The following is a 26899-nucleotide window of genomic DNA, read 5'->3' on the forward strand; positions in this document are numbered from 1 at the left end:
TGCTGCTTAGTCATACAGACATCCCTCATTTCCCCTCTCTGTCCCCCTAAAGGAGGGTGGTGGACTGCAGATGGGAAACTTAAACCAGCAGTCCACTGGGTTCACATTTATAGAAGCCTGGAGTTGCAACCACTGTGATTACACTGTAGAAAGAACAAGGAAAGGATATTGTAGTGTATTACCAAGTCTTTAGTGTTTTCTGTAAAAACATATCTAAGTTACAACAGGGAATCAATGCCAGACATATCTGTGAATCCCTCCCTTAACCACGTTAATGACATTTTTCATTTTGTTTTTGTTGCCTTGAGATGATTTTATTCACTCTGGAGATACTTTTCTAAGTGAAGGGGTGAGAAACAGCTTTCATTAACCCTCCTCACTACTACAGATAGACCTGAGTGGAATAAAATTGCCCGTTGGCAGCAAAAAAATATAAAATGTCATTGGATTGAAAGGTTTAAATGTGGGTTGTCATTGTGTGGTACGGCAAGTTCTCATTATATGTTGCCTTCATTTTGGTGGGGGAGGGGGCTGAAATCCCTAGAAAACTGCCCCCCCAAATTGCCAGTTAAAGTTGCATTATTCTAGCTTGTTTCATCTGATACAACCAATTATGAGGTATGAATATGTTTCCTTGGTTACTGGTCAGATTTAGTCTCCATTCTGACAGCTCTTGGCCATCAGTTGAGCTAGAAAGGGACACAGATCTTAGTTGGGTGAAAACAAACCAAATAACACATAAAGCTGCATGGCCAGTGACCCCCAGTTTGCAGAACCATGTGTGTGGAAAAACTTGTGATATAATGGAATAAAACTTTGCTTTATAATGAGGACTGCCTGTACATGTGTCTATAGTATATTTTTTAAAGCCCTGTATTTTTAACTGAATACTCACTTCATTTGTATTTTTGACCCTGTAATTTTAACCGATAACTCATTTCATTTTCTTAGTGATTTGTTGTAAGATAATATCTTTCAGGGATACTGTATATGTCTACTCAGTATTTTAATAATGAATTTTTCTTTTCTCCTGGAGAATTTACAGATTGTCATCATTTGAATAAATACATATGTCTTCATTGTGTTAAGATTATCCTATAATTCCAATTTATATAAATCTTTTTACTTATCAAAATAACGCCTGACATCGTTGTGTGTTTACAAGGGGCCTATACATTGTAGTGTTGTGCACTGCAGGTGGAGCAGCTGCAGTATCCATCCAGAAAGCAAACCTTGTATTTTCCTGGTGCTTGCTGTGGGATGGACCATGGTCCAACCGTGATTAGGGGGCACTAGTTCCTCTACACAGTATATATACAGTACTGTACTTGTAGGATGGCTCCACAGAAGCAGTTGCTTACCTGTGGTTGATGGATCTGCACAGCCAGACAGACTGGGGTTAAGCAAGAGCAACAACAACAATCATTATATGGAAGATCAAAAAAAATGACTTCAAAAGCATTTCACGTATTTATTTAGTACAATTATAGTGGACGGGACACACCAGCATTTAGTAAACACATTGAATCACACTAAAGAAAAAGAACTACAGCTTGGAATAAAAAACTAGAACCTCCGTATTGTGCAAAACCTTATCATAAGTAGTATTATAGCAGCATTGCCATCTTACCCTCTCATATTTTCCTTTGGGTTGAAGTAAAGGATTTCAGGTTTTCTCTCTCCTTACACTGCTGGGAGTGGCTAGAAGGGAAACTGCTGAAATTTCTAGTTTTGGGCTGACTCTCTTGTATGATGCTGGAGAGGGACACCTTCATGTGGTGGCACTGATATAGCCGAGCTGGTCCAGTGCCTGGTTATACAAACCTACCTCATCTTCCTACCTGTCCCCCAAAAGGAGGATGGTAGACTGCAGGAGGAGGACATCTTCAGCATGCAGTCAGGCAGGTTCACATTCATTTGAGATTGAGGTTATAACTACTGTACTACTGCTACTAATACCCTCTCATATCTGCCTCAGAGCAGAAGTCAAAGATTATGAATATATACTGTATAACTATACAATACAGGACACATGTCATATTTTCATATGATCAAATTATGCAGTTCCTTGTATTTCTAACACTTGGTGACTAATTGCTAATTTTCTGTTTCTTCTGGCTTGGCTTCCTTGAGTAAATAATTAAAGCAGCTACCAACATCCTGTACTGCAGAATGTAGACAAGGTTACATCAGTAATAAAAACACAGCTATGCTATTACTGGGCACTGTAGAGTAAGACACAAGGTACAGTATATGTAGTGGTGTGTGCTTTGTTTCTTCTTGTTTATGTAGTAATTAAAATAATGGTTGACGTAGTGGTTAAGATAATGACTAATGTTGATGTAGTGACTAATATAGTGGTTGGTTATAGTAGTAAAAAAAACTTGGTTGATGCAGTTGTTAGAATAATGTTTTAGGTTATTGGCCATGACCTGAATCTCAACAATGGCTTCCTAGTGGCTGATGTTGTGGCTAAGATCATGGTTTATGTCTGAATGTAATTCATAGGAATATTATGCCTTTTTAAAAATTGTGAACATACTTCTTAAAGCTTGATTACCATTCTATTTTTACAAATTATGATAAATCTCATTTACTTCACACTAATACAGGCAACATAATCTACACCCACATCAGTTATTACATACCTCAGGTATTATCCCCTTCACAAGTGAAAAGAACAGTTATGAATATTTTTTAATGGTGCGAGGTGAAGTGGCAGTCAGAGGATGGTGAAACTGTCAGCAGTATTATGACTGCACTCTTGTTTCACAATTTTTAAAGATTTTTTACAGAGAAGTTAATAAAGATAAACAACAAAACAAGTTCTTCTATTTCCAGTATACACAGCACAGGATTTAAGAGAAGTTTGTTAGTGATTCCCATTACATTCCAAGCAAGAACAGGATAAAAAACAAACTTGATCATGGCTGAAGCTCATGATGAAATATGGAAATGCTATATGATGCCCAACATACAACAGCAATGTAAACAGTAATAACATGTAATGGTTGGACCAGTTATTTCAGATAATACAGTGTAATTACTGTCACAACCATAAAAATACAGCATTACCTCCGTTAAGCACAAAAATGACAGGACATTTATCATACACATATTTGAATAATTAAAGTACTGTATTGTACTGATAAAAATATGAAAGAGTATTATAATTATAGAGTACTATGGTAGTTAATCTACTTATACTCTACTTTATTCATCACAGATTGCAGAAACCAATATATGAACAATTGTATACTGTACAGTACAGTAACACTGTGCCAGTAAAAGTGCATCATATTGTTAAATACAGTAACCAAGACTTCACAAACAGCAATGTTATATACAGTATATAAAATGGTAAAATGTTCTTTACTTACAAATTCTTACATGCCACCAGTGAAGGTCATAAAATGCATATCCATTAAAAAAATGAATTGCATACCATTTTCCAAGCTTTCTGAATCACCATTACCTGTAAAAATTTGGTAGCTAGTAAACATACACCACAAATTAACCTTTTGATAAATTCAATACATTGTATATATTACCATACAGAATTACTAGCAGAGTAAGAAGGAACTTCAGAGGATGGTAAATTAATCAAATAATTTATGTTGGAGAAATATGATTTAAATATGACAGTTCACTGTGTAGATGTGTAGGATATTGAGCATGGTAAAAGCAAGGACACTGGGAAGGGAAATTGATTTAAGCATGAGGGTAATAAACGGGAATTGTTTACACTCATGTTTGTGAAATATGTAAGTGAATGTGATGCAAAGCATGATGGTGTTTGAAATGTGCACAGACATTAATTTTAATGCAGGACTGAATGGTACAGAACTGGAGAATGTGAAGGATGAATTTAATGAAGCAGTCAGCAAGGTTGGAGAGGTCCAAGGACTAGGAAGTAGTTACAAGAAAATAAGAATGTGAATATAGGAATAAAGAGGAAGTTCCAAAAGAGGTAAAGTACAGTATAAAGTAGTGGAACTTGGATAATTCTTGAGACAGGTAGGGTGAGAGTGGGGACGATGAAAATACTGTATGTTGCCTTAAAAGTGCATGTAAAATGGCTCGGTGTCAGATGAACAAACAAACACCTGTAAAATTAATGAAGCAGTGAATGGGATGTGGCTAGAAAGAGAGAAAAATATTCTTAGGTGATTAGGGTACAAGTATGAATGAAGAAAAAGAAAGTTGGATGGCTGGGAGGAAAAGAAACAGACAAGAATGAGGCTGAGGGTCGAGATGGTAGGATATATGCGGGAGGGTGGTGTGTCACAGGAAAAGGTTGGGGGAGTGGGTTACTGAGTCAGGACAGAAAATGTACTCACAGGTCCTTCCGCCAAAGCTTGACCTAACAGGATGTGGCTGTGGACAAGACATAAATATTTTATGAACCCCTTTTTACTGCGGTGTTTTACGACGTCATTGTATTTTTCTATGCTGTTGGTGCTGATGCCAACAGGAGGATATCATATGGGCACAATACCACTTTCCAAGTCACCTCCAACACATTAGTTGAACAGCGTGGTATGCATGTATCTTGCTCAGTTTCTGGGGCATGCCACGGACATTCTTTTAGCGCGGTACACAGTACCACAAAATAGAAGGGGTTAAATAAGCATGTTAATACAGTGTACCAACTACAAGCTAGTATTTGACCCATAACCTGACACCAAGTGCTGTTGTCTCCATTGTCCCACAGGACAGTAAGCCTTAATGTTAGAATGTGGTGTGGGAACTTAGACATTTGACTCTGAATGGTTCCAGGCCAAGCCAAATAGTTACCCAAGTAAGGGTCACTAACTTGGCTTGGTCATATCCTAAACTGAGGCTCAGATCGAACATTATTAAGTCAGGTTCATTATTTTAACTCAAGCCTCTAGTTAGTTTCAAGTCTCACTGCAATATTCTGACTGAATAGTCTCATTTTACTTGGGGTATTTGTTTGGGCCATTTAAAAATGTTCAGGCAACTCACACCATTACTTGTTGATCTCCATACATACTCCCCTGCTATAGATCATAGAAATGAGTGTCAGAAATTTGCGAGATGAAATACAGTATATATATTTCGGTTTAAAAATTGATACAAAATGACATTAATGAAGCTGCCATATAGTATTCACATGATGTCACAAAATAGTAACTGATGTGTTAGGCAGTACTATTAGAACAGAGATGAAGTACCGGTATTATACATCTGTCTGTAATGAAGAAGTTAAGAAAGCCTAGGCAGTATTTTAGTTCATAAAATTGTATCTGAAAATAAAACAAAGCTGTTTTTGATAATGAAAAAAAGAAGAGGAATCTGTAAAAAAATACAAGACAGACCTACTGGTAGTATGGTGGCAACTGAGGCTCACAGACCCACTGCCTTGCTGACAGACTCTGGCTTGGGATGCTCCACAACTGATTATTTTGTGTATCTGTGTGTAAACCAGTACAGATGGTGATTTTATGAATAGTCCATCGTATTTTCATCAGTTAATGAATATAACACCAGTAGCTTCAGGAAATTTTTGTTGGTACTGTTTATAATAATTTTGCTGTGTAAAGTTGTCTGCCACAACAAGCATTCTAGACACTAGCAGTACTGTAGTCATATTGTTTTTCTTTCTGGTAACCATAGTTTTAGCATGCAATAATCAGAGTTGCCTTAAAACAGATCAAATAGTTATAAATACTACTCTTTATCTCATTAGGAAATCTGCTTCCAAGGAGTGTAATTTTCATCTGAAATGTGGACCTTGGGATCTTCCTAACACTCTAGCCCATATTTTTTTTTTTTTCTTTTATAATGAACCAGACCAGATTTTCTGTTGGCAAGACACAGCAAATATATATTTAGACAATTGGGTCATCATTATTGTGGTTATTCAGATATAAATTCTCTAAACTAGTGTTTAATTTGTGTGCATCTGTGTGTTGAGTGTTTGCATGTCAAGGCTGGACATCAGTGCATACTATATAATTATACAGGTGGGTCCTGTTATGCGAGCATCTGCTTTGCGAGAAACCAGTGATATAGAAATGGGCAATTCAGACCCAAATTCAGTTATGTGAGTATGATCAGTTAACCCCCGTACCCTATTTTTCCAATAAGTTGTGTTCTCCCATATACAAGTTTTCATATTCCTATTTTTCACTCTGTTATATGAGTTGTTGCTGTCCGAGCAGTCCTTCATTAACATATCCCACTCGTATAATGGGACCCGCCTGCAGTCAGAAAACTGATATTACTTAACTCATGAAACAAACTAACAAAACACATCTTATTCATTACAACAGACACAGCATATGGCGCATATGTTATTCTTTCTTAAGCAGTATTAATAATTCTGGAGCAACCATGCCACCTGCAGCTTACTGTATTTAACCTGTCAAAGATCCCTAACTCCTTTCTGTTCAGTTGACCGCTGAGTGTTGTCAGCATGGAGAGTCAATATGACTAGTAACCAAGGACACTCATTTCTGTCTCAAAACACAGGTTCATCAGAATTCTTACAAGCATGACTTGGTGTTCAAGTTGTAGGAGTGGCCTAGTTTAGTCAGGTGAAATAAACTGGCTTTGGCTGACATGGAGGTCATTTCTTAAGTCATCTGTCAAGAAAATCTTTTGGAAGTTCCTACCTTAAGTGGCTTATGATTGCATACAGTATAACTAGGAATTATAAAAAGCATTATACGCATCAGCATGTGAAGGAACAAGAATACTGTATCATGAAATAGCAGAATGGCAATAATTTCCTGCTCTATTATAGCCATATACTGAATGCCTAATGCAGTTTTAAAATAGACTAACTACATATTTACAAGGTACAGTACCTTTACCTGGGGAAGAAAAGTTAAAAAAATTGTTACCAAAACATTACCAAAACGATGTCCAAGCATGAGATTCTTTGGGGCAAATTGAGTGGCATGAATGGCTACAAATTACCGAGTATTGCAAGGAAAATAAGCTCAAAATTCATTATTGGAAAAAATGTCTGAGCAGGCATGAGATTCTTTGAGGTAAATTGTGTGACATTATATAAGTTACCCTGTACTGCAGGAGAGAAAGTTCAAAATTCATTACCAAAGCAACATCTAAGCAGGCTTGAGATATTTTGAGGTAAATAGAGTGGCACTAGAGTCACAGCAGGGCAGGTGGGCACTAGTGAGGAGCTGCGTTGGGCTGATATTGCGGGGTGTAGGGTGGTGGCTGTTGGCCCTCAGCTGGGAAATCTGTTGAAATAAGTACGTTTACTGTACAGTACTTTACGCCTGTCAAAATAACAATGTCTAGAGTTAAGTACTGTATAAATATGCCAAGCTATGTATATCTAGGATGAACTACTGTATATATTGTGCCAAATACTTACATCTATGATCACTGCACCAAATATGGTACAGGTAGTTATCTATAGTCACAGGTATAATGCACCAAATAGTTATACAGTAGGGCACCAGGTTTCGCGTCTAGTAGGGACTGTGAAAAGTGTCGCAAAAGTTAATTTTGCCAAAGTTGAGGCATTGACCTTATGGGAAATAAGCTAATAAGGACCGGGCCAGTAAGAAAACTCACCCTCCTAGTGTATTTCCTACTTTAAATGTCCTAAAGTTACCTGAAATGTTGCTGTTAACACATTAACTCATAAAGTAACTAACAATAAAACATAAAAATATAAAATACAGTACAGTACACTTAAATAGAGTATGTAATGGTATTATTACTTACACGTATAACACACACACACTTCCTCCATTCAAACACTCACTAGAATGTCCAAGGTGAAGGGCTTAATGAAGCTAAGGAGGTATCCAAGGCTTTGGGTAGGGCCAGTGGGCCCCACCACTGCCTCCAACACTGTCTCTGTCACCACTATTGCCTCCAACACTGTCTTCATCACCACCACCACCTCCAACACTGTCCCCATCACCACCACTGCCTCCAGCACCATCTCTATCACCACCACTCCTTTCTTGTTGTGCCCTTTGATGCAGTACCTTCACTCTGTTATGCCCCTCCCTTGAAGCTTGCCTCTCTTGCATCTCCACAAAGCCAAAGAGTTCCTCCATTGCTGCCACAATTTTATTTTTAACTCATCATCTTACAACTTAAATTTATTCACCCCTTTGCAGTAGTCACACTTGGCCTTCTTACACCATTTTCATCATCACCCGGTCCTCCTCTGGCCTCACTTGAAGCACAAGATGTCATATTTCTGTCAGTTACTAATCAAGGACATGAAAGTGTAACAGTCAATTGCGGACATACTGAACACGTGTGGGAAGCAGGCTGAAACGCTGGCATCGCAGTGACGAGAAACTGAAACTTGTGGTGCCGGAGGGTGAGAAAATGCATTTTTTTTGTCGCGAATGTTCAGTTGGGAATAGTTGATGGTTGCTTCAAAAGTGCATTTCACCAATCTGGATGTCGCATAACCTGGTGACCTACTGTACTGTATCTAGAGTGCGGTACAGCAGACTCACATTATACGATGACCTGGTATGCAATTACTGTAATCGTTTACATGATGGTGAAAATGTTAGGACCTTTTTTGATATACCTGTACTACTGAATTACTGCTTATATGATGATCGTGATCCCATAGAAAGCCTCGCTGGTCGATATATGAATGCTATTTTCCCTTATACGATCACCCTCAAGCAAATTTACACTCATTTGTTTGTTCAAAGATGGCCTTTCTGCTTATCACTATTGGGTGTGCTAATGTTGGTGATGGAACAGTAGTGTGGCATTGAATTCAAGCAATAAGTGAAGTGCAGAAAAAAGAAATAACAACCACTTTAGGTGAGTTGGAAACTTGTTTTTAAACTTTTGGGTGGGTGACCTTTCGCCAAAAAATGTATCCCCACAGATCCCAGGTTATAATTGACTCGACATACAATAAATCGTTATGCAGTGGATTTTTTTTAATGCGTCCTCATCATAAAACAAGGGCGTGCTGTATACTGTGATACTGTATGGCAAATAGTTATTTTTAAAGTTTACTGTAATTAGCTGAATAATTATATCTAAAGTCAAGTATAATGCACCAAAATACTGTAATTATATCTAGATGCAAAGTATGCACTAAAAGGGTTATGTATCAAGTATACTGTATAGCACTAAAATGGTCATGTCTCAAGACAGGTATACTGTATAGCACTAAAATGGTCATGTCTCAAGTCAAGTACACTTTATAGCCTAAAATGGTCTTGTCCAGAGTCAAGTATAATGGACCAAAATGGTTACATCTGAAGTCAAGTATAACACACCAAACCTTTTAAAATACATAGCATTGGATGCCAGCTGGCCAAGAAAGAAAACTCCAAATACAAACTCAAGACCCAAGATAAGGGATGGTGACAGTAAGGATAGGTGGCCATTAAAAAGCTTGTCCATGCCACTTATTGGTGGCACACTGCTGGTGCTGGAGCTGAATGGCACTCGACATTGTTGTTAATTGCCATGAACAGGTGAAAAAAAGGCTTACACAGGCATGCATGGCCAGGGACTTCAAAAATGTAAATGTCAGTTAAATTGCATGGTTATAATAAAAAACAAAAACAGACAGTTGTAGTCAAGGGGAAAACAGAATCCAGTATAGCAAAGTTAAATAAGATCATGTGATGATATCCTGGGTAAATAAAACAGAGATCTGGTAGTACTCCTGAAGAAAACAAAAATCACTGTGGTGGCGTTGTAAACAAATTATAGCGAACTTTCAACACACGGTGCAAACGGACGGTGTGGTTGGGTACCTGAGGGCGGGGCGGTGGCGACGTAGGGAACGGCTTGAGGAGGATAAGCCGGGTATGGTGCTATCGGTGGAGGCACACCATCTGTTGGTTACCCATGCCCAGGTTAGAAGGGAAGCTGGTAATTTATCAGCACAGTATAGCATGTTAGAGAAGTTGGTCATTTATCAGCATGGTATAGCATGTTAGAATGGTGGAGAGGGTTGAAATTTGTTAGTGCAGAATGTTATGATTACAGTAAAACCTCGATATAACGGATTTCAATAAACTGGAATTTACTTTTGTCGGAATCGAGGAGCTACCAGACTAAATTCTTATATATCGGAGAAAGTCTAATAAAGCCAGATGCAGTCCGGACTGCCTGACCGCCTAAGCTATGTTCAGCACATGAAGGTAAAAAAAAGGCATGTTTTCAGTGTATAGTACAGTATTATTATATACTGTACATTATACCTTTTGATCATTGTAATGAATGTATAGTACAGTACAGTACTGCAGTGGTAGTGAAAACAGTTTAAAAACCGTTGGTGCAACATGGACTGATGTCTGATATTTTGGAAAAAATCCGGGTTAGCAGGGGGAAGTCTGGATGTTGCTTTTATCGGAATTTCGCTTTTTTTCTGAATGGCTTTGGCCCCAATTAGTTCGTTATAGTGAGGTGTTACTGTAGTTAGTTTTCACCTGACAAAGGTGGGCCACTCCAATTTGAGTACTAAATAGTTCTTGCATGAAATTCAATTGGCTTAAGTAGAGAGGAGTCTCACTGGTTACCAAGTTACTTCTCCAAACTGACCATACTAGGCCATAAAATGAATTGCATGGGGCATGGGCCCTTCGTCAGGTTAGAACAAAAACACTAGTGGCATTTCCCTCCACCTGATAATAAGCTATTACAGTATCTATGGGCAATACTGAATGGGAGTGTAATACAGGAAAAGGCTCAAGTTCTGTATTTCTTTAATGTTTCATACTACTCATCACCCATCATCTTCGGATAGATACTATTGTACTCAGACAGGCTCTGTGTAGTCCAAAGCATTAGAGAAATAAAGAACTTAAGCTGTTTCCTGTGTTTTCCTCCCCTTATATTAACACTACTTACAGACAACAACTGCACACCACCTCTTAGGGTCAAATTCTAGTTAGATTAGGAGACTATATAGCACATCCTCCTTGGTGATTTATCTGGCATACTACTGAGTACATCTTATTATGCTCATGTATATTAACTGAATCTTTTTATTAATGACAATGACTGCATAAATAACATCTATCTATCCATCTACCACCAGAAGCCTTAATCCCAGAAGGGGTAACTTTAAACAAATTGCCTTCATGTAACTATGACCTATACCATCTGGCTGCCCTATCTCCAGCTCACATCCACCTTTCTCATATACTGTACCTCTTCACCCCATCATCTCATCCTCCCCCTCCACCTCATTCATCCATTCTTCTAGTCAGTCTCTCAGTCTCCAGCCTCTCCCCATGGCCAAACCTTCTCAAGAATATAAATTAACATACCAAATTAAAAAATATTCAAGTAAGGAAGAGGTGTCTGGAAGTCTCCTTAGCCAGCAAGAATACGAACTTTAGTTACCCACACCCATGTTAACCCCTTAACCGCGGGGCGTCACTTTCGTGACGCTTGGGAGCAAGGGATCATACCGCGGGGCGTCGCTTTTGTGATTCTGTGTTATTTTGAATTCATCCGGGCTTCCAAGTGGGGGCTTGTATCATCTATCAGTACTGCCAATGTCCAACACTAGTCAGCACTCCTAATCTCATCTGTACTCCCATCCATTGTTGACAATTTAGCCATTTCTCCCCGTTCTTGACTCCCCTCCCTACCCCCCCTCCATTACACTATCCTCTCGCCTGCCCGGCCGTGCTACGCTAAGTAAATCTTCCCTGGAATTTTTCACTGATTTCATCCATTGAAATAAGCCCTATGCCCTATTCTTATACCAAATAATATATACAAGAAAGAAATAAGGTAATTGAGAGTGCCATACACCTGGAATTGGCTAATTATCACCTGACAACACCTCACGTGCACTCGTTCGCTAATTTTCGCTGTTTTTTTCCCCTTGAAATATGCCATATAATCTATTTTCGTAATAAATATACATATGAGGGAAGGGAGAAGCCTAAGTGATATTTACATTCACCTGGAACTACCTAATTTATAATGTATTGTCTAGATTTCCTGCCAGTCATTTCGGTGAAATACATAGCTGTTTCAAGAGCTACGTTGGTAGTGCTGAATAACCCTCAAGTAGGCCTCAACCCGGGCCAGCTGTCCTTTATCAGTTCTCTCTCAGATTCTGAAGAGGAGGTACGGCTCATCCTCTTGCTGACTTCAGGGCCTTTTTTTCACCCCCATGCAAGGGCCCTGTGACCTTTACCCCCTACTAAACCTCGTGTGGAAAGAGGTAAAGGGCTGATAATTGATAAAAGAGTGACTACGATCTTCCTATTGAGTAAAACAGTGCAAGTGGAATTGTAAATAATGTGTAAATAATGTGTAAACAGCAAGTGAAAGTAATGAATGTAAATATACGTGAACAATGGAAAATAGTTTTATAAGTTACTTCAAGTGACAGTGCATAACACAGTGTAAATAAAATAGAAATGTAAATAACGTAAATAAAATAGAGAACGTAAATAGAAATGTAAATGAGTAGTATTATAAGAATACGAGTATATACCCTAGGAGTAATGAAAGTGAAAGTTTCACTATAGCATGTCTGAATACTATGAGTTATGAGAGTGAAGATGAAAGTGACATTCACTCTCAATGCCAGTATACAGGACAAGAAAGTGAATGCTACGTATTTTACTGAAAGAAATTGAATCCCTACAGTGGCGATAAACTAATAATACTGAAGGAAACATATGGATAAAGACTGTAGATATATATAAGTGTAATATAGTAATAGAAATATAAAGTGTGAGGGGTTTTATGAATAATAAATGACAGAGTACCAAGAGCGAACTAGCGCAAGTGCGGCGGTCAGACGCGCTCATAATTTTCATTGCTTTCACAGTGGGTTTTTTTTTGGAGTATGGATCCCAAACTACTTGAAAATCATAGAGTAGTATTTATAGTGTTAATATCTGGCTGTGGTAATCATATTACGGGTTGTCGGGAAGTGTAAAGTGGAGACTTCGTTACCCAACTTCAGAGGTCTCCACAAGTCCTACGGTAACTGACGAAGGCTCAACAAACATTCCAGGAGAAAGCTGAAGGTATGTGCCATAAGCATATATAATTTTAATATTCTAGGACTAATTACTGATTTTTGGCAAATATTTTTTGAGAGTCTGTCGGAGCCCGAATAACCCCGCGGCACACGCAAAACATCAGTAAACATGCCCGCGGTGTAGGGGTTAAAGAAGTTAGAAATCTATTACTAAAGTGCAGAATGTTAAAGAGTCCGTTCACTTCACCTGAAATTGCACCCTTAAGTTCAATGATGTAGTTGGTACTGCATTCTGTTCTTTTTCTATGTTTAAAGGAGATGTCTAATAGTCAAGGGAGTTAATGAAGGATGTATCTAACTCCTCCAGTTCAAAATGTCTCTCCTGAATCTGAGTAAAGCCATTTGGAGTATATAGTGCAAAAACCATCATCATGCTGAAGGGGATACTTTCCAGCAGACAGTCCTCATTATAAGTCAGGGATGGGTCCAAAAATATCTTTCTCCTTACACCTGGTACTGAAATCTTGGTGACACTGGAAAATCAGCTTTGTTGGTAGCAGTGGGACTTTAGTGGGCAATTTCTGTCATGAATTGTAGGGGTTAATGCAACAGCTAAAGAAAAGGTCAGTAAGGGCTGCTTTTAAATGTGGGCTTAAACTGCTGTAATTTAGAAACACAACTACAGTGTTACAAATGAGGGGCTAAGAAATTAAGGCAGAGAAGCACCATGTATAAGTGCAAGGTACAGATATTATTTTACATATTAATCCCCTGAGTTCTGTGATGTATTTGTAATTTTATTCTTGCTATCTCCAGGCAGTCGTATTCAGGTTAGGAGAGCTTTTCCGAACTGGAGGGGTTAGGCACAGCTGTACTTATCCCCTTCACTACTAGGGGGCACTTCCAACCTGAATATGATTGTTTCATAGCAACAGGAATACAGGCAGGTCTCATTATACAAGTGGATATGTTAATGAAGGGCTGCTTGGATAACAGAAACTCATATAACGGAGTGAAAAAAAAGGATCACAAAAACTCGTAATGGACTACATAACCTATTGAAAAAAATTGGGTTAGGTTAAACTGACCCTGCACGCATCACTGAACTTGGGTCTAAATTGCCCACTCTCATATAACCGGTTTCTTGTATAGCAGATGCCCAAATAACATATAGAAGATGCCCATATAACATACCCACCTACACTCAATGGATTACCTATGAACTCTCACTGTATGGCATATTGATGCTTGCCTCCCTTCACTTCAGAGATCCTCAAATACAGCCAGCCCATCTCCAGTGTGGGGTTACTTATTTTAATTATATGAGCATAAGATTTGGCAGTAGAGAGTAAAATGTGCAAAACTAGAACTCTTAACAGTCCACATTGAAATAGAACAGACATCTTTTCACTCTACTTTCACACTACAACTCTGGCATCACAGGATAAAAAAGAATAATAAATAAGTAAAAAGCATTTGTAAAAAACTCATTCACTGTATATACCACCACGATCAGACATCACCAAGAATCCCCTGCCAGCATTATATTTACCAAAAGCAAATTCTGTTCCTCTCTGAACATCAGACAGTACCCTTCCTTACACTGTTCTGTTGTGCAGTTCATGCTACTGTCCATCCTAAACACAAGTTTCCAAATAATAACACCTTACATTACAACAGCCAGCAGGAAAGTGTTGGCTAACTTTTGATTGTGACAGCATCCCAACACACTCCACAGCCTGGATCCACAAACAATCATATGATCAGGCTGTCATGGCTCAGATTTGGATTTGCAGGAAGAATGAGATATAGAAAGCTTGAGTACTTTCCTTTCCTACTCCTTCCTAAGAAAACAAAGCACAGTTACACCAGGGAGTAGTACTGGTAGCACAGTAGTATAGTAGCTGCAATGACAAACTCATCTGGACGTAAATTCAGTGGACTGCAAGTTGACGCTGTACTTTTCCTGCAGTCCACCATTCTCTTTTGAGGGAATAGGAAGGGAATTGAGAGATGTTTATACTGTATAACCAGGCAGCTCCACCACCCGGTCATATCAGTGCCACCACATGAAGGCATCCCTCTCCAGCACCAAGACAGAGAGCTGATCATAAATGTGTTTGTGGATCTTGACCCAGGATAGATGAGCTTAAACATACCTGATGGTGGTGGGTATGGTGCAAATCCAGGCTGAGGTGCATATGGTGCTGGAGGATAACCACCAGCTAAGCAACAGAGGAAAGATTTATTGGTAGTAGCAAAAGCAATGAATTAAACCAAAAAAGATATTGATGATTAATACACAGCTACTGCTCTCAGCTTTACTTCATGCACCAAATTATTAAAACCCTGAGTGCAGCAAGAAGGAATTGAATAATAAAAGAGAGCGATTGAAAAGTGCTGACAGAACAAATCATTTACAAGAATGATACAGTATAATAGAAAAATCCCTAGAGACAGTGGAGAAAGAATATTATAAGAAAAGTATTAATGTAAAGCATTAGTAAATTATGTGGGAAATACAGTATTCTTCTCCTCTATACCAAAGGATGAAGCTATTTGCATGAAAATCTCCTTCATTGTAATAAACCATGCTTTGCAGGCCTTGCCTTCTCTGTCATTGTTTGGGAGATTTTTACCTCAATCCTTAGGAAGCCTCTGAATGAACTCCAACCACAGTGTGAACGTGGGAGGTTCTATGGTTGATCAATTTATATACAGTGCCGCAATATTACCAATAAAGTATACTCTACCATATTAGTTTCCCTGAATGTAGCCGAGTGGGGATCTACAGCAAGGACAGAAAAGTCCTAGGCAACCACTGATGGGACTCAGACCTGCAACTATGCTTTTCTGGGGTGATGTGTTACCCCATTACATCACGGCATGCCCAGATCTCCTGTCCTGCCACTGGGAAGGGCTGCAGTCTGTAGGTACTGACCTGTTGGTGGATAAGGCTGCTGAGGTGGAGGGTACTGGCCGGGAGGAGGTGCATCAGGCCCACCAGGAGGAACGTATGTGTGCTGAGTACTAAAGTTGGGATCCTGCTGCACGACTGGACTCTGCTGCATCTGCATGGCTCCACCCGATGCTGCTTGCTGACCACCACCACCACGCATGAATGGTATCCCCTGGAACCTGTTCATCATCTGCCTGAAAATACAATAATCATTCATCAGCATCACTGTCACTGTCATCAACATCATCATCATCATCATCATCACATCATCATCACAATCATCATCATTGTTGTTATCATCATCATCATCATCACTGTCATCATCATCATCATCGTTGTTGTCATTGTCATCATCGTCATGGTCATCATCACTATGACCTCTTTTTTCCCACCTAAGGATGGGGTGAGGCAGGCTCCAGAAAGCACGGAAAGAGAAAATACAAATGAAGGACTACTAATAAACAGGAGTTCTCCAGAAATTAGAATGCTTACCCTCATGTCACAGCCTTCTGGCCATTATGGGAGGACTGAATCTACTTTATTTTGTTAAAGAAATATCAGACTATAATAAAAAATTCTTGATTGATAGTACTTTCCAAGAAGGGAAGAATGTGATATAATCACTACTCATGATGTGCAATGTATCACAGTTACTTGTATGCTCTTTTTCATCCCATTTTCCCTGTGTCATACAATAATTTATCCAGAAAACAAAAGAGAGTTACTATTTCACTCAGCAGTTGTTTATAACTTTGGTTGCATGTACCATATTAACTCAAGGGTAAGTATGTACTACACAGGTATTATTTTATAAATGTATACCTCACAATTACATTCATACTTGCTGAATGCTGAATACGTTGAAGTTTAGGAATCTCTTTGTCTTAGTATTCTCTTCTTGCAATCCTGTGTAACTGTGAAATGAATAGGCTAAAACTTGAACATATCATGATTGCAATACAGTATTTGATTACACTTAGTTATTGTTGGGAAAAAATCCATTTATAGATTTATAGCAGAAATTTTAGGGCTACTACCAAAGCATATCAGATACACAAAACTGTACATATGTGGGTGCACTTAATGACATACTTGTGTTTGCCACCCCGACAGCAGCAGAAGTAAATGAGTCCTCCAAGCAGCAACAAGAACACCACACCTCCAACACCGCCACCAGCCTTCTCTCCCACATTAGGATCACCTGATGAGGTAAGGTTACGATTATACTATAGTAGCAGTAGCAGTGGTACAGTAGTGCTAATAGTAGTTGAGGTAGAATTATTATCATTATTATTATTATTATTATTATTATTATTATTATTGTTATTATTATTATTATGTGGAGAGGATGGAGAGTGAGAGACCAACGAGGAGAGTGTATGTGGGTGAGGCAGATGGGGGGGAGAGGGAAGGGGAGGCCAAGGATAAGATGGAGGGAGGGACTGGAGAGGTATATGAGAGAGGGGGTGTGTGAGCTGGGAGGAGGGCAGTGAAATGACAGGGGAGAGGGTAACAAGAAGGTGATTTGTTTGTGGCCACCCCTTACAGGATTAAGGCATCTGTCAATAGATAGGTAGATTATTGTTATTATTATTATTAGTAGTAGTAGTAGTAGTAACAGTAGTAGTAGTAGTAGTAGTAGTAGTAATAGTAGTAGTAGTAGTAGTAGTAGTAGTAGCAGTAGTAGTAGTAGTAGTAATAGTCGCAGTAGTACAGTGGTAATGGCAGCAGTAATAGTTGCAGCTCTGGGTACATTTGAATGTGAATCCAGTGGACTGCTGCCAAAGTTACTCTTCTTCTGCAGTTCACCATCCTCCTTTTTGATGATAAGAAGGCAACTGAGGGACATTTGTATAGCCAGGCAGTTTCATTGCCCAGTCTTACTGGTGCCACCACATGAAGGTATCCCTAACCAACACCACAATTACCACAATGCTGTAAGTCCTTGTTAATACTGCAGTCACAGTTTTGAACTTCTTATTTTTTTTTTACATTCTCAGCCTCATATGACACAAAATCAGCTGAATAAAGCAGTATGGCAGTAGCTGTTAGACAATATTAGACTTATCCCAATTATGAGAGTGTTAAGTCCTCAGGATATTAAAGAAAAACTGCATATTAAAGTTCCAGTCTTACCTATGAAGCTGGTTTGGCAGATTCTCCCTACTTACAGTATTGGTTGTATGCGGAACTTTGGTGGTATTTTGGATCAATACTTTAGATCACATCTCTGACTTACCAGTTTAATCTTGCTGTTGCTAAACGATTACATCAAACTTTGCAGAGGTTAGAATTATATCCTTCATAAACTTTGTCTCCTAAGCTGAACATATTGTTTGGGGTTTAAAAAAAAAAAAAAAAAAAAAAAAAATGGATTCAAGAGATTAAGGTTGCTTTACATTAGATTTATGAAGTACTGAGTCTCACTTCCTTAAATTATGAAGCATTGTGTGATGAATAGTGATGCTGATTAGTCCTGTCAGGTGCCTCATTATATACTACCATTAATGCACTTCACTGTATTAATTTTTTCAGACTAATCATATTACCGTACACATAAATACCATAACTTGCAAAAATACATTATCACAAAATAAACAGTACACACCTCCACCTCCCCTAGTAGGGCCACGACCACCACCAGGTTGATTGGGGTTGTATCCAGGTTGATTGGGGTTGTATCCAGGTTGATTGGGGTTGTATCCAGGTTGATTGGGGTTGTATCCAGGTTGATTGGGATTGTATCCAGGCTGGTTGGGATTGTACCCTGGTTGATTTGGGTTGTAACCAGGTGGAGGTTGTCTGGGAGGCTGAGGCTGTGGCTGTGGCTGTGCAGGTGGCTTAGGTTTGGGCTTAGTGGCAGTATCACCGTCTTGACCAGGAAAATCAAAAGGCAAATCATCGAAAGCTCCACCACCGCCACCACCAGATGGCCCAGCACCAGACACACAGCGTTGAAGGTTCTTGTCCTCGCGCATGCCAGAGGGACAGCCACAGTAGCTGCCCTTGCATACACCATCATACAGGGTCCTGCACGGGTCATTGATTTCACCTTTTGCAGGGTCGGTGTTACATCTCGTGCTTTTCATACCTGGAAAAATCACAAAAGAACTAATAAAACTTTAAACACCAAGTAGAATACAGTGTTATAAATCGAGCAAAGTAAGTTGGAAAAACACATTCATTTAATTAACACTAATACGCTCGTACTGCAGTGTTGTAATATTTAATCACAGCAAAATGGGCTACACAGTGTTAAAGTATCAGTATATACTGGAATTTTTTAGATCATAACTAATGGCTACTGTACATTTGAATGAACAGATTCATGAGTTGTCACTTTGGATCAGTATTAAGGTATTAACAACTTACTGTACTTTATATGGATATGGAAAAAGGAAATGGCAAGGTTAATAGGGAAGGTTGTGGATGGAAAACTAATGACTGCGATAAAGAGTTTTCATGGCCATAGCGAATCATGTATAAGATGTAAGTGAGTGGTTCAGTATCAGTGCTGAAGTAGGACATTATATGCAGTTTACAGTATAGGGATGGGATTATAAGAGGCTAAAAGCTGAGTTGAGGGAAGGGTGGGGATGGTTATAAACAGTGAAGGGTGGAGTACCTCAGCTCTGATATATGCAGATGATGCTGTCACCACAGTAACAGAAAAGAGGAGCTTTGCAGACTGGTCCAAAGTTTTGTTTTTATCTGTGAGCATTGTATTTTGAAGTAAATGTAGACAGGAATAAATTGATGGTTGTTAAGAGAAAAGGTAACTCCGTGCGACAAGCTAGCGAATGGAACTCTGATGATAAGAGTAGATGAGAGTGTGCTTACATGGTATAGGTATGGAATGAACAGATGTCCAGCAGAGAGTAAGCCGAAAGGGGAATAAGTCAGAGACTTCGAAGATGGGAGGAGGTGTGGTAGGCCAAGAAGGTGAATGGATATGATAAACAAGTGTGTATGAAAGCAAGGTAGGCTACATTAGTTATGGATGTTGGTGAGGTTGGGGAATTGACAGGGGATGAAACTGAGTGAATGAATTAGTTGTGTATGAATAAGCATAAAACAAGGGTCTGGCACCTCTTTTTAAATTGACAGTGAACTTTTCGATTCTCTGTGTATGGTGTTGCTATGTGAATTATAAAAAAAAAAAAAAAAAAATCAGCTAGGTGTGTGAGGTGAAGCCAAGAAATCAGAAACTTCAATCGTGGGTGAATGATTGTGTGGCCTATTTCACTTGGCATGATTTTGATAGTTCTCCCTCTTTTGTGCTTTCTCATTCCTTGTTTTCCCTCATCCTACTGTTAGGCAGAAAGAAAGGATAGGATGGTTGATGATGATGATAGTTGTAGTGACGATAATGATGACGATCAGGAGCGCAACCAGAAATATTTTCCAGGGGGGGGGGAGCATAACAATGAAAATTGTGGCTAGAAAAAAAAAATCTAATGCAAGTTACTTTTATTTGCTTCGTTTCTAACAAGGAAAGAAATTTCGGGGGGGGGGCATGGGCCCCTTGGCCCCCCCCCCCGGATGCGCCTCTGATGATGACAGTGGTGGTGCTGACATGATAACGATGATAGTGATAAGTGATGATGATGATGATGTAACTCATAATCCTTGGTTTAAATAGCCATGAATGCAGCTAAGTGTAGAGGAGGGGGTACTGGATTTTTCATCAGTTTTCTTGGAGGAAAAAATAACGTTTACTTAAGAGTTGCCAGTGATCATTGGTATGTTATGCATGCGGTATATGGGTAACAGACGCGAGACTTGCTTATGTTCAAAAAATGTTTTCGGGATAGTTATTGGGTAATTAAGGGTAAATTTGTCATTATTTTAATCATCAGTCATTTTTTTAATATTCTAAATAATAAATAACGATAAACGATATACAAAATAGCAACTGGTAGCCATAGACGCAAATTTCTGTTACCATTCAACTTATATTTACGACTGTTTTACACTTCTTTGGCACGAAAATTTTTTCACAGGATTTCCATAGAAAGCAATACTTATTTTGGTAAAATATGACAATTCCATCGTTTACAGTCCCAGCAAAAGGCCAACATTGTACTTTACCGAAAACTTTGCGACCGAATTTTACAAAAACAAAGTTTAACACTTCCGGCATCGCGGAGCTCATTGATGATAGTGATCTATGTCAGTGATTGCATTGCATCGCTCCCGTGCCAAGAAAATGCCTGTGTATACCTGTGCAGTTGCTGACTGTGGTTCAGTCCCAAAAAAGAAAAATGAAAGCGTTCGAGGATGGTGTGTATTTCCTCATGCAACGCTCGAAGGAAGCTATGGGAGACATGATGTAAAAGGGGACATTAATGGACAGCAACTCGAAATCATGCTGTTCTAAACATTTAAACTGGTGCCGGGGACCATCACCTTCCCATCGCAGTCCAGAACTGCGTATAACAGCTGGGGAAGAAATAAAAACATTACTTGGAGGGCTTCTAGAGCCGGAGGGAGGTGGCCATTTAATGCTGAGGATGCAACGCTAGTTCTGCAAGAAGATACACCCACTGACCCCAGCTCAAGAGGATGATGTTTCCTCCCTGCCCCCACAGTAGAATTCTACATGCCAGTTGACTGAATATACAGGACTACACACAAAGTGAAACTGATGGCAGGAATCAAGTTTCCCCCAGGTTACAGGTTTGTTCTGAATATTTTGTATAGGCCTAGGCCTTGTTTACTTTTGATAACATAATAAGATATTAGGCACTGTAGTATTTGGTTTATGGTACAGATAAGTTTTGGTTTGCATGTGTATCAAGTTTGGATGTGTTTGTCTGAAACGGAAATTGAAAGTGAACGAAGCAAAGAGTAAAGAGTAAGTAAAGTTATGGTCTTCGAGAGGAATGACGCCACGGAATGCTTAGTGAGGTTGAATGGTCAGGATATGGAGAATGTGAGCACCTTCAAATACATCGGCACTGTGATGAACAAAGATGGGAGTTTAGAGGATGAAGTGCGAGAAAGGGTGCAGCATGGAAGGAAGGTTGTGTATCTTTACAGGAATGAGTCAAGCTCGTACTGTCCCGTGTATTAAACCATTTTTATCATACATATCCTTAAATTTATGAATAGTTTTGGCACACATTATTTCATTTGGTAGTGCATTTTACCGATCTATTGCTGTACTTGGGAAACTGAATTGCCTTACGTCTTTATCACCCCTCTTTTTTATGTTCTTTAGTTTTTTGCAGTGTCCTCTTGATGGTTCCCCATGGGTTATATATTCATTTGTGTGTGTGTGTGTGTGTGTGTGAAACTTAGTGTATTATGTACGAGTAATGCAGTATCCGAATTACACACCACACACACTGCAGTCAGTGTTTACTCATTTTTCAGTCCTGTGAGGAAGATGAGACCTTTACACTGCGTAGTGTAAAGGGTTCCTAACTGTCTCGTGCATTGTCTAGTTTTTATACCATACTACCGCTAGCCTGCCCCCTCAAAAAAAAAAAAAAAAAAAAAGATGTTCTGCGCTAAAGCCATGATCTGTTCGTGTCTTGGAAAGCGTGTGATCTCGTGGTAATGTCAGCGGTGACGTATTGATCCCGAGAGAGAGAGAGAGAGAGAGAGAGAGAGAGAGACCTACTATTTAAACGCCTCACACGACCATAAACACCTCCATCGCATATCTTACGTTACTAGTAGTAAAGATAGTTATAGCCCTTGGTTCATGTGAGTAGTGAACTCGGTGGACTGCAGGCATAAGTTCCTTCTGCAGTCCACCGGCCTCCTTTTGGGGGGGATAGGGAAGTAGCTGAGGGATGCCTCCTTTTGGGGGGGATAGGGAAGTAGCTGAGGGATGCCTCCTTTTGGGGGGGATAGGGAAGTAGCTGAGGGATGCCTCCTTTTGGGGGGGATAGGGAAGTAGCTGAGGGATGCCTCCTTTTGGGGGGGATAGGGAAGTAGCTGAGGGATGCCTCCTTTTGGGGGGGATAGGGAAGTAGCTGAGGGATGTTTGTATAACGAGGCAGTTGCGCCGCCCATTTATATCCGTGTCACCCCATGAAGGCGACCCTCACCAGCAGCACAACGGTACTGGGTGGCATCAGTGAGTTTACGTATTCAAACAAAAAGCACGTTGGCAGGTAAGCATGGGTAGAATGCAAATAAACCGGTTTTGAACGCCTGTGGACACGAGTGAAGGTCGAGACATGCAACAAGTGTAGGTTACTTCCTGTGTGTGTGGCTGGTTGATCTTCATAGGATAGCTTTTAAGAGTTTTATGGTGTAAGAAAATCACCACGTAAATTTATAGTGTACCAGCTGTCCGGTCAAATCTTAAAGTTATATGTCGATATCTCCTAAGGAATGCTGTAGAATAACTGTTTCGCATCTGTGGTGTCTTGTATATATGATCGATTTAGACTTTTATTTTTTAGTGTCACTTTTGTCGGAAGATTTGGACCCCCAAAAAAGTCACTTGGGAGGGTAAAGGAATGTCAAAATCGAATAAATCACAATAGCAAAGATCACTTGCCTAAAACGAGTTGTGTGTGTGTGTGTGTGTGTGTGTGTGTGTGTGTGTGTGTGTGTGTGTGTTTCAGCGTTTAGCGTACTACACTGATGGCAATTAGTACAGATCCTGCTAATACGATGTTAATTAAAAAGGCAGAGGGTATCATTAGCACCATTAAGCGAAATAGATGTCTAGATGATTAGCTTTTATTTCATGCATCTAAAACTGGCGGGAATTTTCGTCCTTTTAGGGCTAATTTCTCGTAGTTCAGTGGCAGAATAAGACGAATTACGATTGTACATCCTCCAAAACACTTCTTCGTGACTAGCACCATATTCTATCGTTAATCCCTTGTTATAGCTCAGCACGCAAGATCAAGAGATGCCAATTTTACGCCTAGATCAAGTGAAAGGAGTAGAGGTTATGCAAGGGCGATGGAAGTAGCGATATCACATTCTTGCATCCAACTAACTGAAGAGAAGTTATTGTACGTCATATTTTCCTCGTTTTAATATCGGTTAAGGAAGCTCCCTAACACCATTTCCTAAGCGGTTTGATTTGCTTACTTCACCTTACTGTCCTGTTCAGTGTTACATAAGTCCTTCAGACCACCACACGCTTCATAGATAACGTACAAAAGGATATTAACCACTTATGTTCAAAAATAGATCGCTGAGAAGGAGGCGCCAGAGATCGAACCTACAAGAATCGGGACCATAGGCTCACGTCCAAGATATTTAGAGGCTGAAGTTGAAAAAATAATCAGTAGTAGTCATTGCAGGCCACTGAAGGACTCTCTACGGTATAAGTCATAAGGTAACTTCTATTTTAGTGGGTGACGTACAGGGCTGGTGTGGTGGGGGAGGGGGTCGTAACCACAAGGATGCCTCACTCTTCAGCCCGCATGCCCACACCCACAATACCACTACACACACACACACACACACACACACACACACACACACACACACACACACACACACACACACACACACACACACACACACGTTTACACCCACCACATTAACATAGGCCTATCGGCATACCAGGGCCCACACCCACACCAACACCACAACCACACCAGCACCCATACTCCTGCCATCACGACTGCTACTCGCATGACCACACCCACACTACCCCCCCCACACACACACCACCACCATCACCACAACCACCACCACCACCGTCTCCTCCCTCACGTCTCATCACCCACACCACCCCTATCGCCCCTAGTTCCGTAGCACCTCTTCCTTAGCGATTTATTTTGCATTTTACACCTTAACATTCTCTAGTATGTTATTTATATCGTTTAAATATCGCCCTAGTTTGTACCAGTGTCGTATAAGATTCCATTAAGGTGCGCTGAACAAAATAAATAAATAAAGAAAATATGTTAAGAATCCCCCCATCTCTTCCAGTGGGATGTGGTCCATGGCTGCGACACACAGGATAACGTAAGATAATATTTCCAGGCTTAGTTACGATTTATTTCAGAGGATATAAGATGCTGCCGAAGTCTCCCCTGTTTAGTGATATTTCTTCAGCTACGAATCTCTGTTATTCAGGTTATATTGTTGCATGTTATTTTGTTATTTGAGAGAGAGAGAGGAATGGAATTATTACATACGGTAAATCGCGGCAGCACAACAGCCTTAAATAACGATACAGTAATCACAGAATCATAAGGTGAGAGTTGGTGAGGGTGTGAAAGATTTAGAACACAATGGCTTCCCTGTTTTCGAATGCTAAGGAGGGTTTAAACACGTCTTCCTGTGCGATTTATTCATGCTGCACCTCAGTATTCTTATTTTTTTTCGTACATTATACATGTGGTTAAAGTGAATAATATTGTGCCAAATCTAGAAATAAATAGGTAAGGAAGTGTATCAGCAAGCATCTAATAGACCTATACTCCTTTTACTGTAACTTGGTCAAGATTTACCCCCTTTTCCAGCTTATTTTTCTTGAAACATAATGGTAGGTAAAGACGCGGTACGGCTCTCCATTCTTTATACAGCCCTACATCCATTACATAGCACTTCTTCGTGACTTGTACCGTAATCTAGTGTTAGCCTCCTGTCACATCTCTGCATTCAAGATGGAAGGATGGCAGGTTTAGGCCAAGTTAGAGTGAAAAGAGTATAGTGACACGAATTCCACACATCGCCAGCCCCTCCCACCCTCTGCTTACCAACGAACTGGGACTCCGTTGGGCCTGCCGCCAGCACCACCACCACCGCCACCACCACACCACCACACACCACCATCTTCCCTGTCTCCCGTTATGTCAACACTCTGAACCACTGTGCCTGGAGTTAATGAGAACTCTCCTGGATTTTCACCGCGATTCTTGTAGCAGACATCCTCAGGTCCCTGTTTTTTTTCGGGCAGTAATAATCTCAGTCAAAAGTGGACATTTAGATGCCAAAAGAGACGGGTTAGTTCTTATTGATTTTGAACTTATATACTCAAAATATAACAGTACACAATCACTATAGTCTTCTCCCTTTATGATGCAAACGGAGCATCAACATGTATTTCTAAATCTTATCCAAAAACATACATGCTCAGTCAAGGACTCACGGACACGCACCCTCACTCCCCACCTTACTAGAGAATACTACGGTAGCGCGATTTTCAGGGTTGCCAGGTCGATGGATGCTTCAAACGCGCCCAGTCCCACCAAAAAAGTAGCCCAAATGATCGCCCAATCCTCTGAAACCCTAGTGTTCTTTCTTGTGTGTCTGTTATCCTTATCTTGTTCTCTAGTCATTACTGGAGCTGCCCTTGCGTGGGTCTACTTGTCTGGTTAGTAATTCTCTCTCTCTCTCTCTCTCTCTCTCTCTCTCTCTCTCTCGTGTATCAAAGGCTCGAATGACGTAAATCCCAACCCCGTCCCAGGAAATGCGTGCCGTACATGACAGATTCTTCCCTGACAGGTATAAAAGTAAATAAATCAGTTGCTAGGGAGGTCGATAGATAGTTAAATAAATAGATAAATATATGAATAGCCTGAATAAATAAGTAAATATGAAAGAGCAGAGAAACAGCCCACACCATCTGACCAAACTGTGTCACTTCATACATCCCACAAATCGCCCGCAAAATGTTCTAGTTAAATCCTGCAAAATTTGGCGCATTTCTCTTTAATCGTAGCCCAATTTGGCGATAAAGCGGCAACCTTGGTAACCCTGTCATCACCTCCTCAGGGCGACCCCAGTAGGGAACACCGGATGCCGAATCATATTTTTACAACACTGCTTTGACTACTTACTGTAAATCGCCTTTCACGGGAGTTAAATTAATTATAGATAGTAGGCCTTTGACAGTAAGAAAACAAGTGAAATAAGGAATACGAGGTGAAGTTAGCCCCAAAATGCCACCACTTGCAATGGCATCTTCGGAAATATTTGGCACTCCGCTTAAACCTCTTCTGTGTAAATGTCACGCGCGAAATTTAAATATCATTGTAAGCAAGTTT

The 26899-nt window shown here is 39.9% G+C and overlaps 1 protein-coding gene across 3 annotated transcripts; it reads right to left on the reverse strand.

Annotated features, from left to right (window-relative positions):
• Positions 1–5965: 5965 nt before the first annotated feature.
• LOC145391964 (uncharacterized) lies at positions 5966–26009 on the reverse strand. Of its 3 annotated transcripts, XM_080266463.1 has the most exons (7): positions 25610–26009; positions 18529–19011; positions 17013–17121; positions 15903–16114; positions 15121–15186; positions 9759–9839; positions 5966–7235 (listed from the first exon to the last, which is right to left on the reverse strand). In XM_080266463.1, exons 1-7 carry the CDS (start codon positions 25683–25685, stop codon positions 7165–7167), a joined length of 1098 nt encoding a protein of 365 aa, XP_080122589.1. In that variant the 5' UTR covers positions 25686–26009; the 3' UTR covers positions 5966–7164. The 3 variants fall into 3 exon arrangements, with proteins under 3 accessions (XP_080122589.1, XP_080122590.1, XP_080122591.1); XM_080266464.1 differs by lacking the exon at positions 9759–9839; XM_080266465.1 differs by lacking the exons at positions 9759–9839; positions 15121–15186.
• Positions 26010–26899: the final 890 nt, after the last annotated feature.

Source organism: Coenobita brevimanus, chromosome 20 (assembly GCF_032717465.1).
Source record: "Coenobita brevimanus isolate Jiangsu-jjx chromosome 20, ASM3271746v2, whole genome shotgun sequence".
Taxonomy (NCBI): domain Eukaryota; kingdom Metazoa; phylum Arthropoda; class Malacostraca; order Decapoda; family Coenobitidae; genus Coenobita; species Coenobita brevimanus.

Bases quoted from the DNA above. Each gene is read 5' to 3' on its own strand.
- LOC145391964 (XM_080266463.1), bottom strand. From the start codon at position 25,685: ATGGTGGTGTGTGGTGGTGTGGTGGTGGCGGTGGTGGTGGTGCTGGCG. The intron at 19,012-25,609 runs GTAAGCAGAGGG...TGATTTTTCCAG, and splicing joins AACGGAGTCCCAGTTCGTTG to GTATGAAAAGCACGAGATGT. The intron at 17,122-18,528 runs GTGTGTACTGTT...TTACCTCATCAG, and splicing joins CCCTACTAGGGGAGGTGGAG to GTGATCCTAATGTGGGAGAG.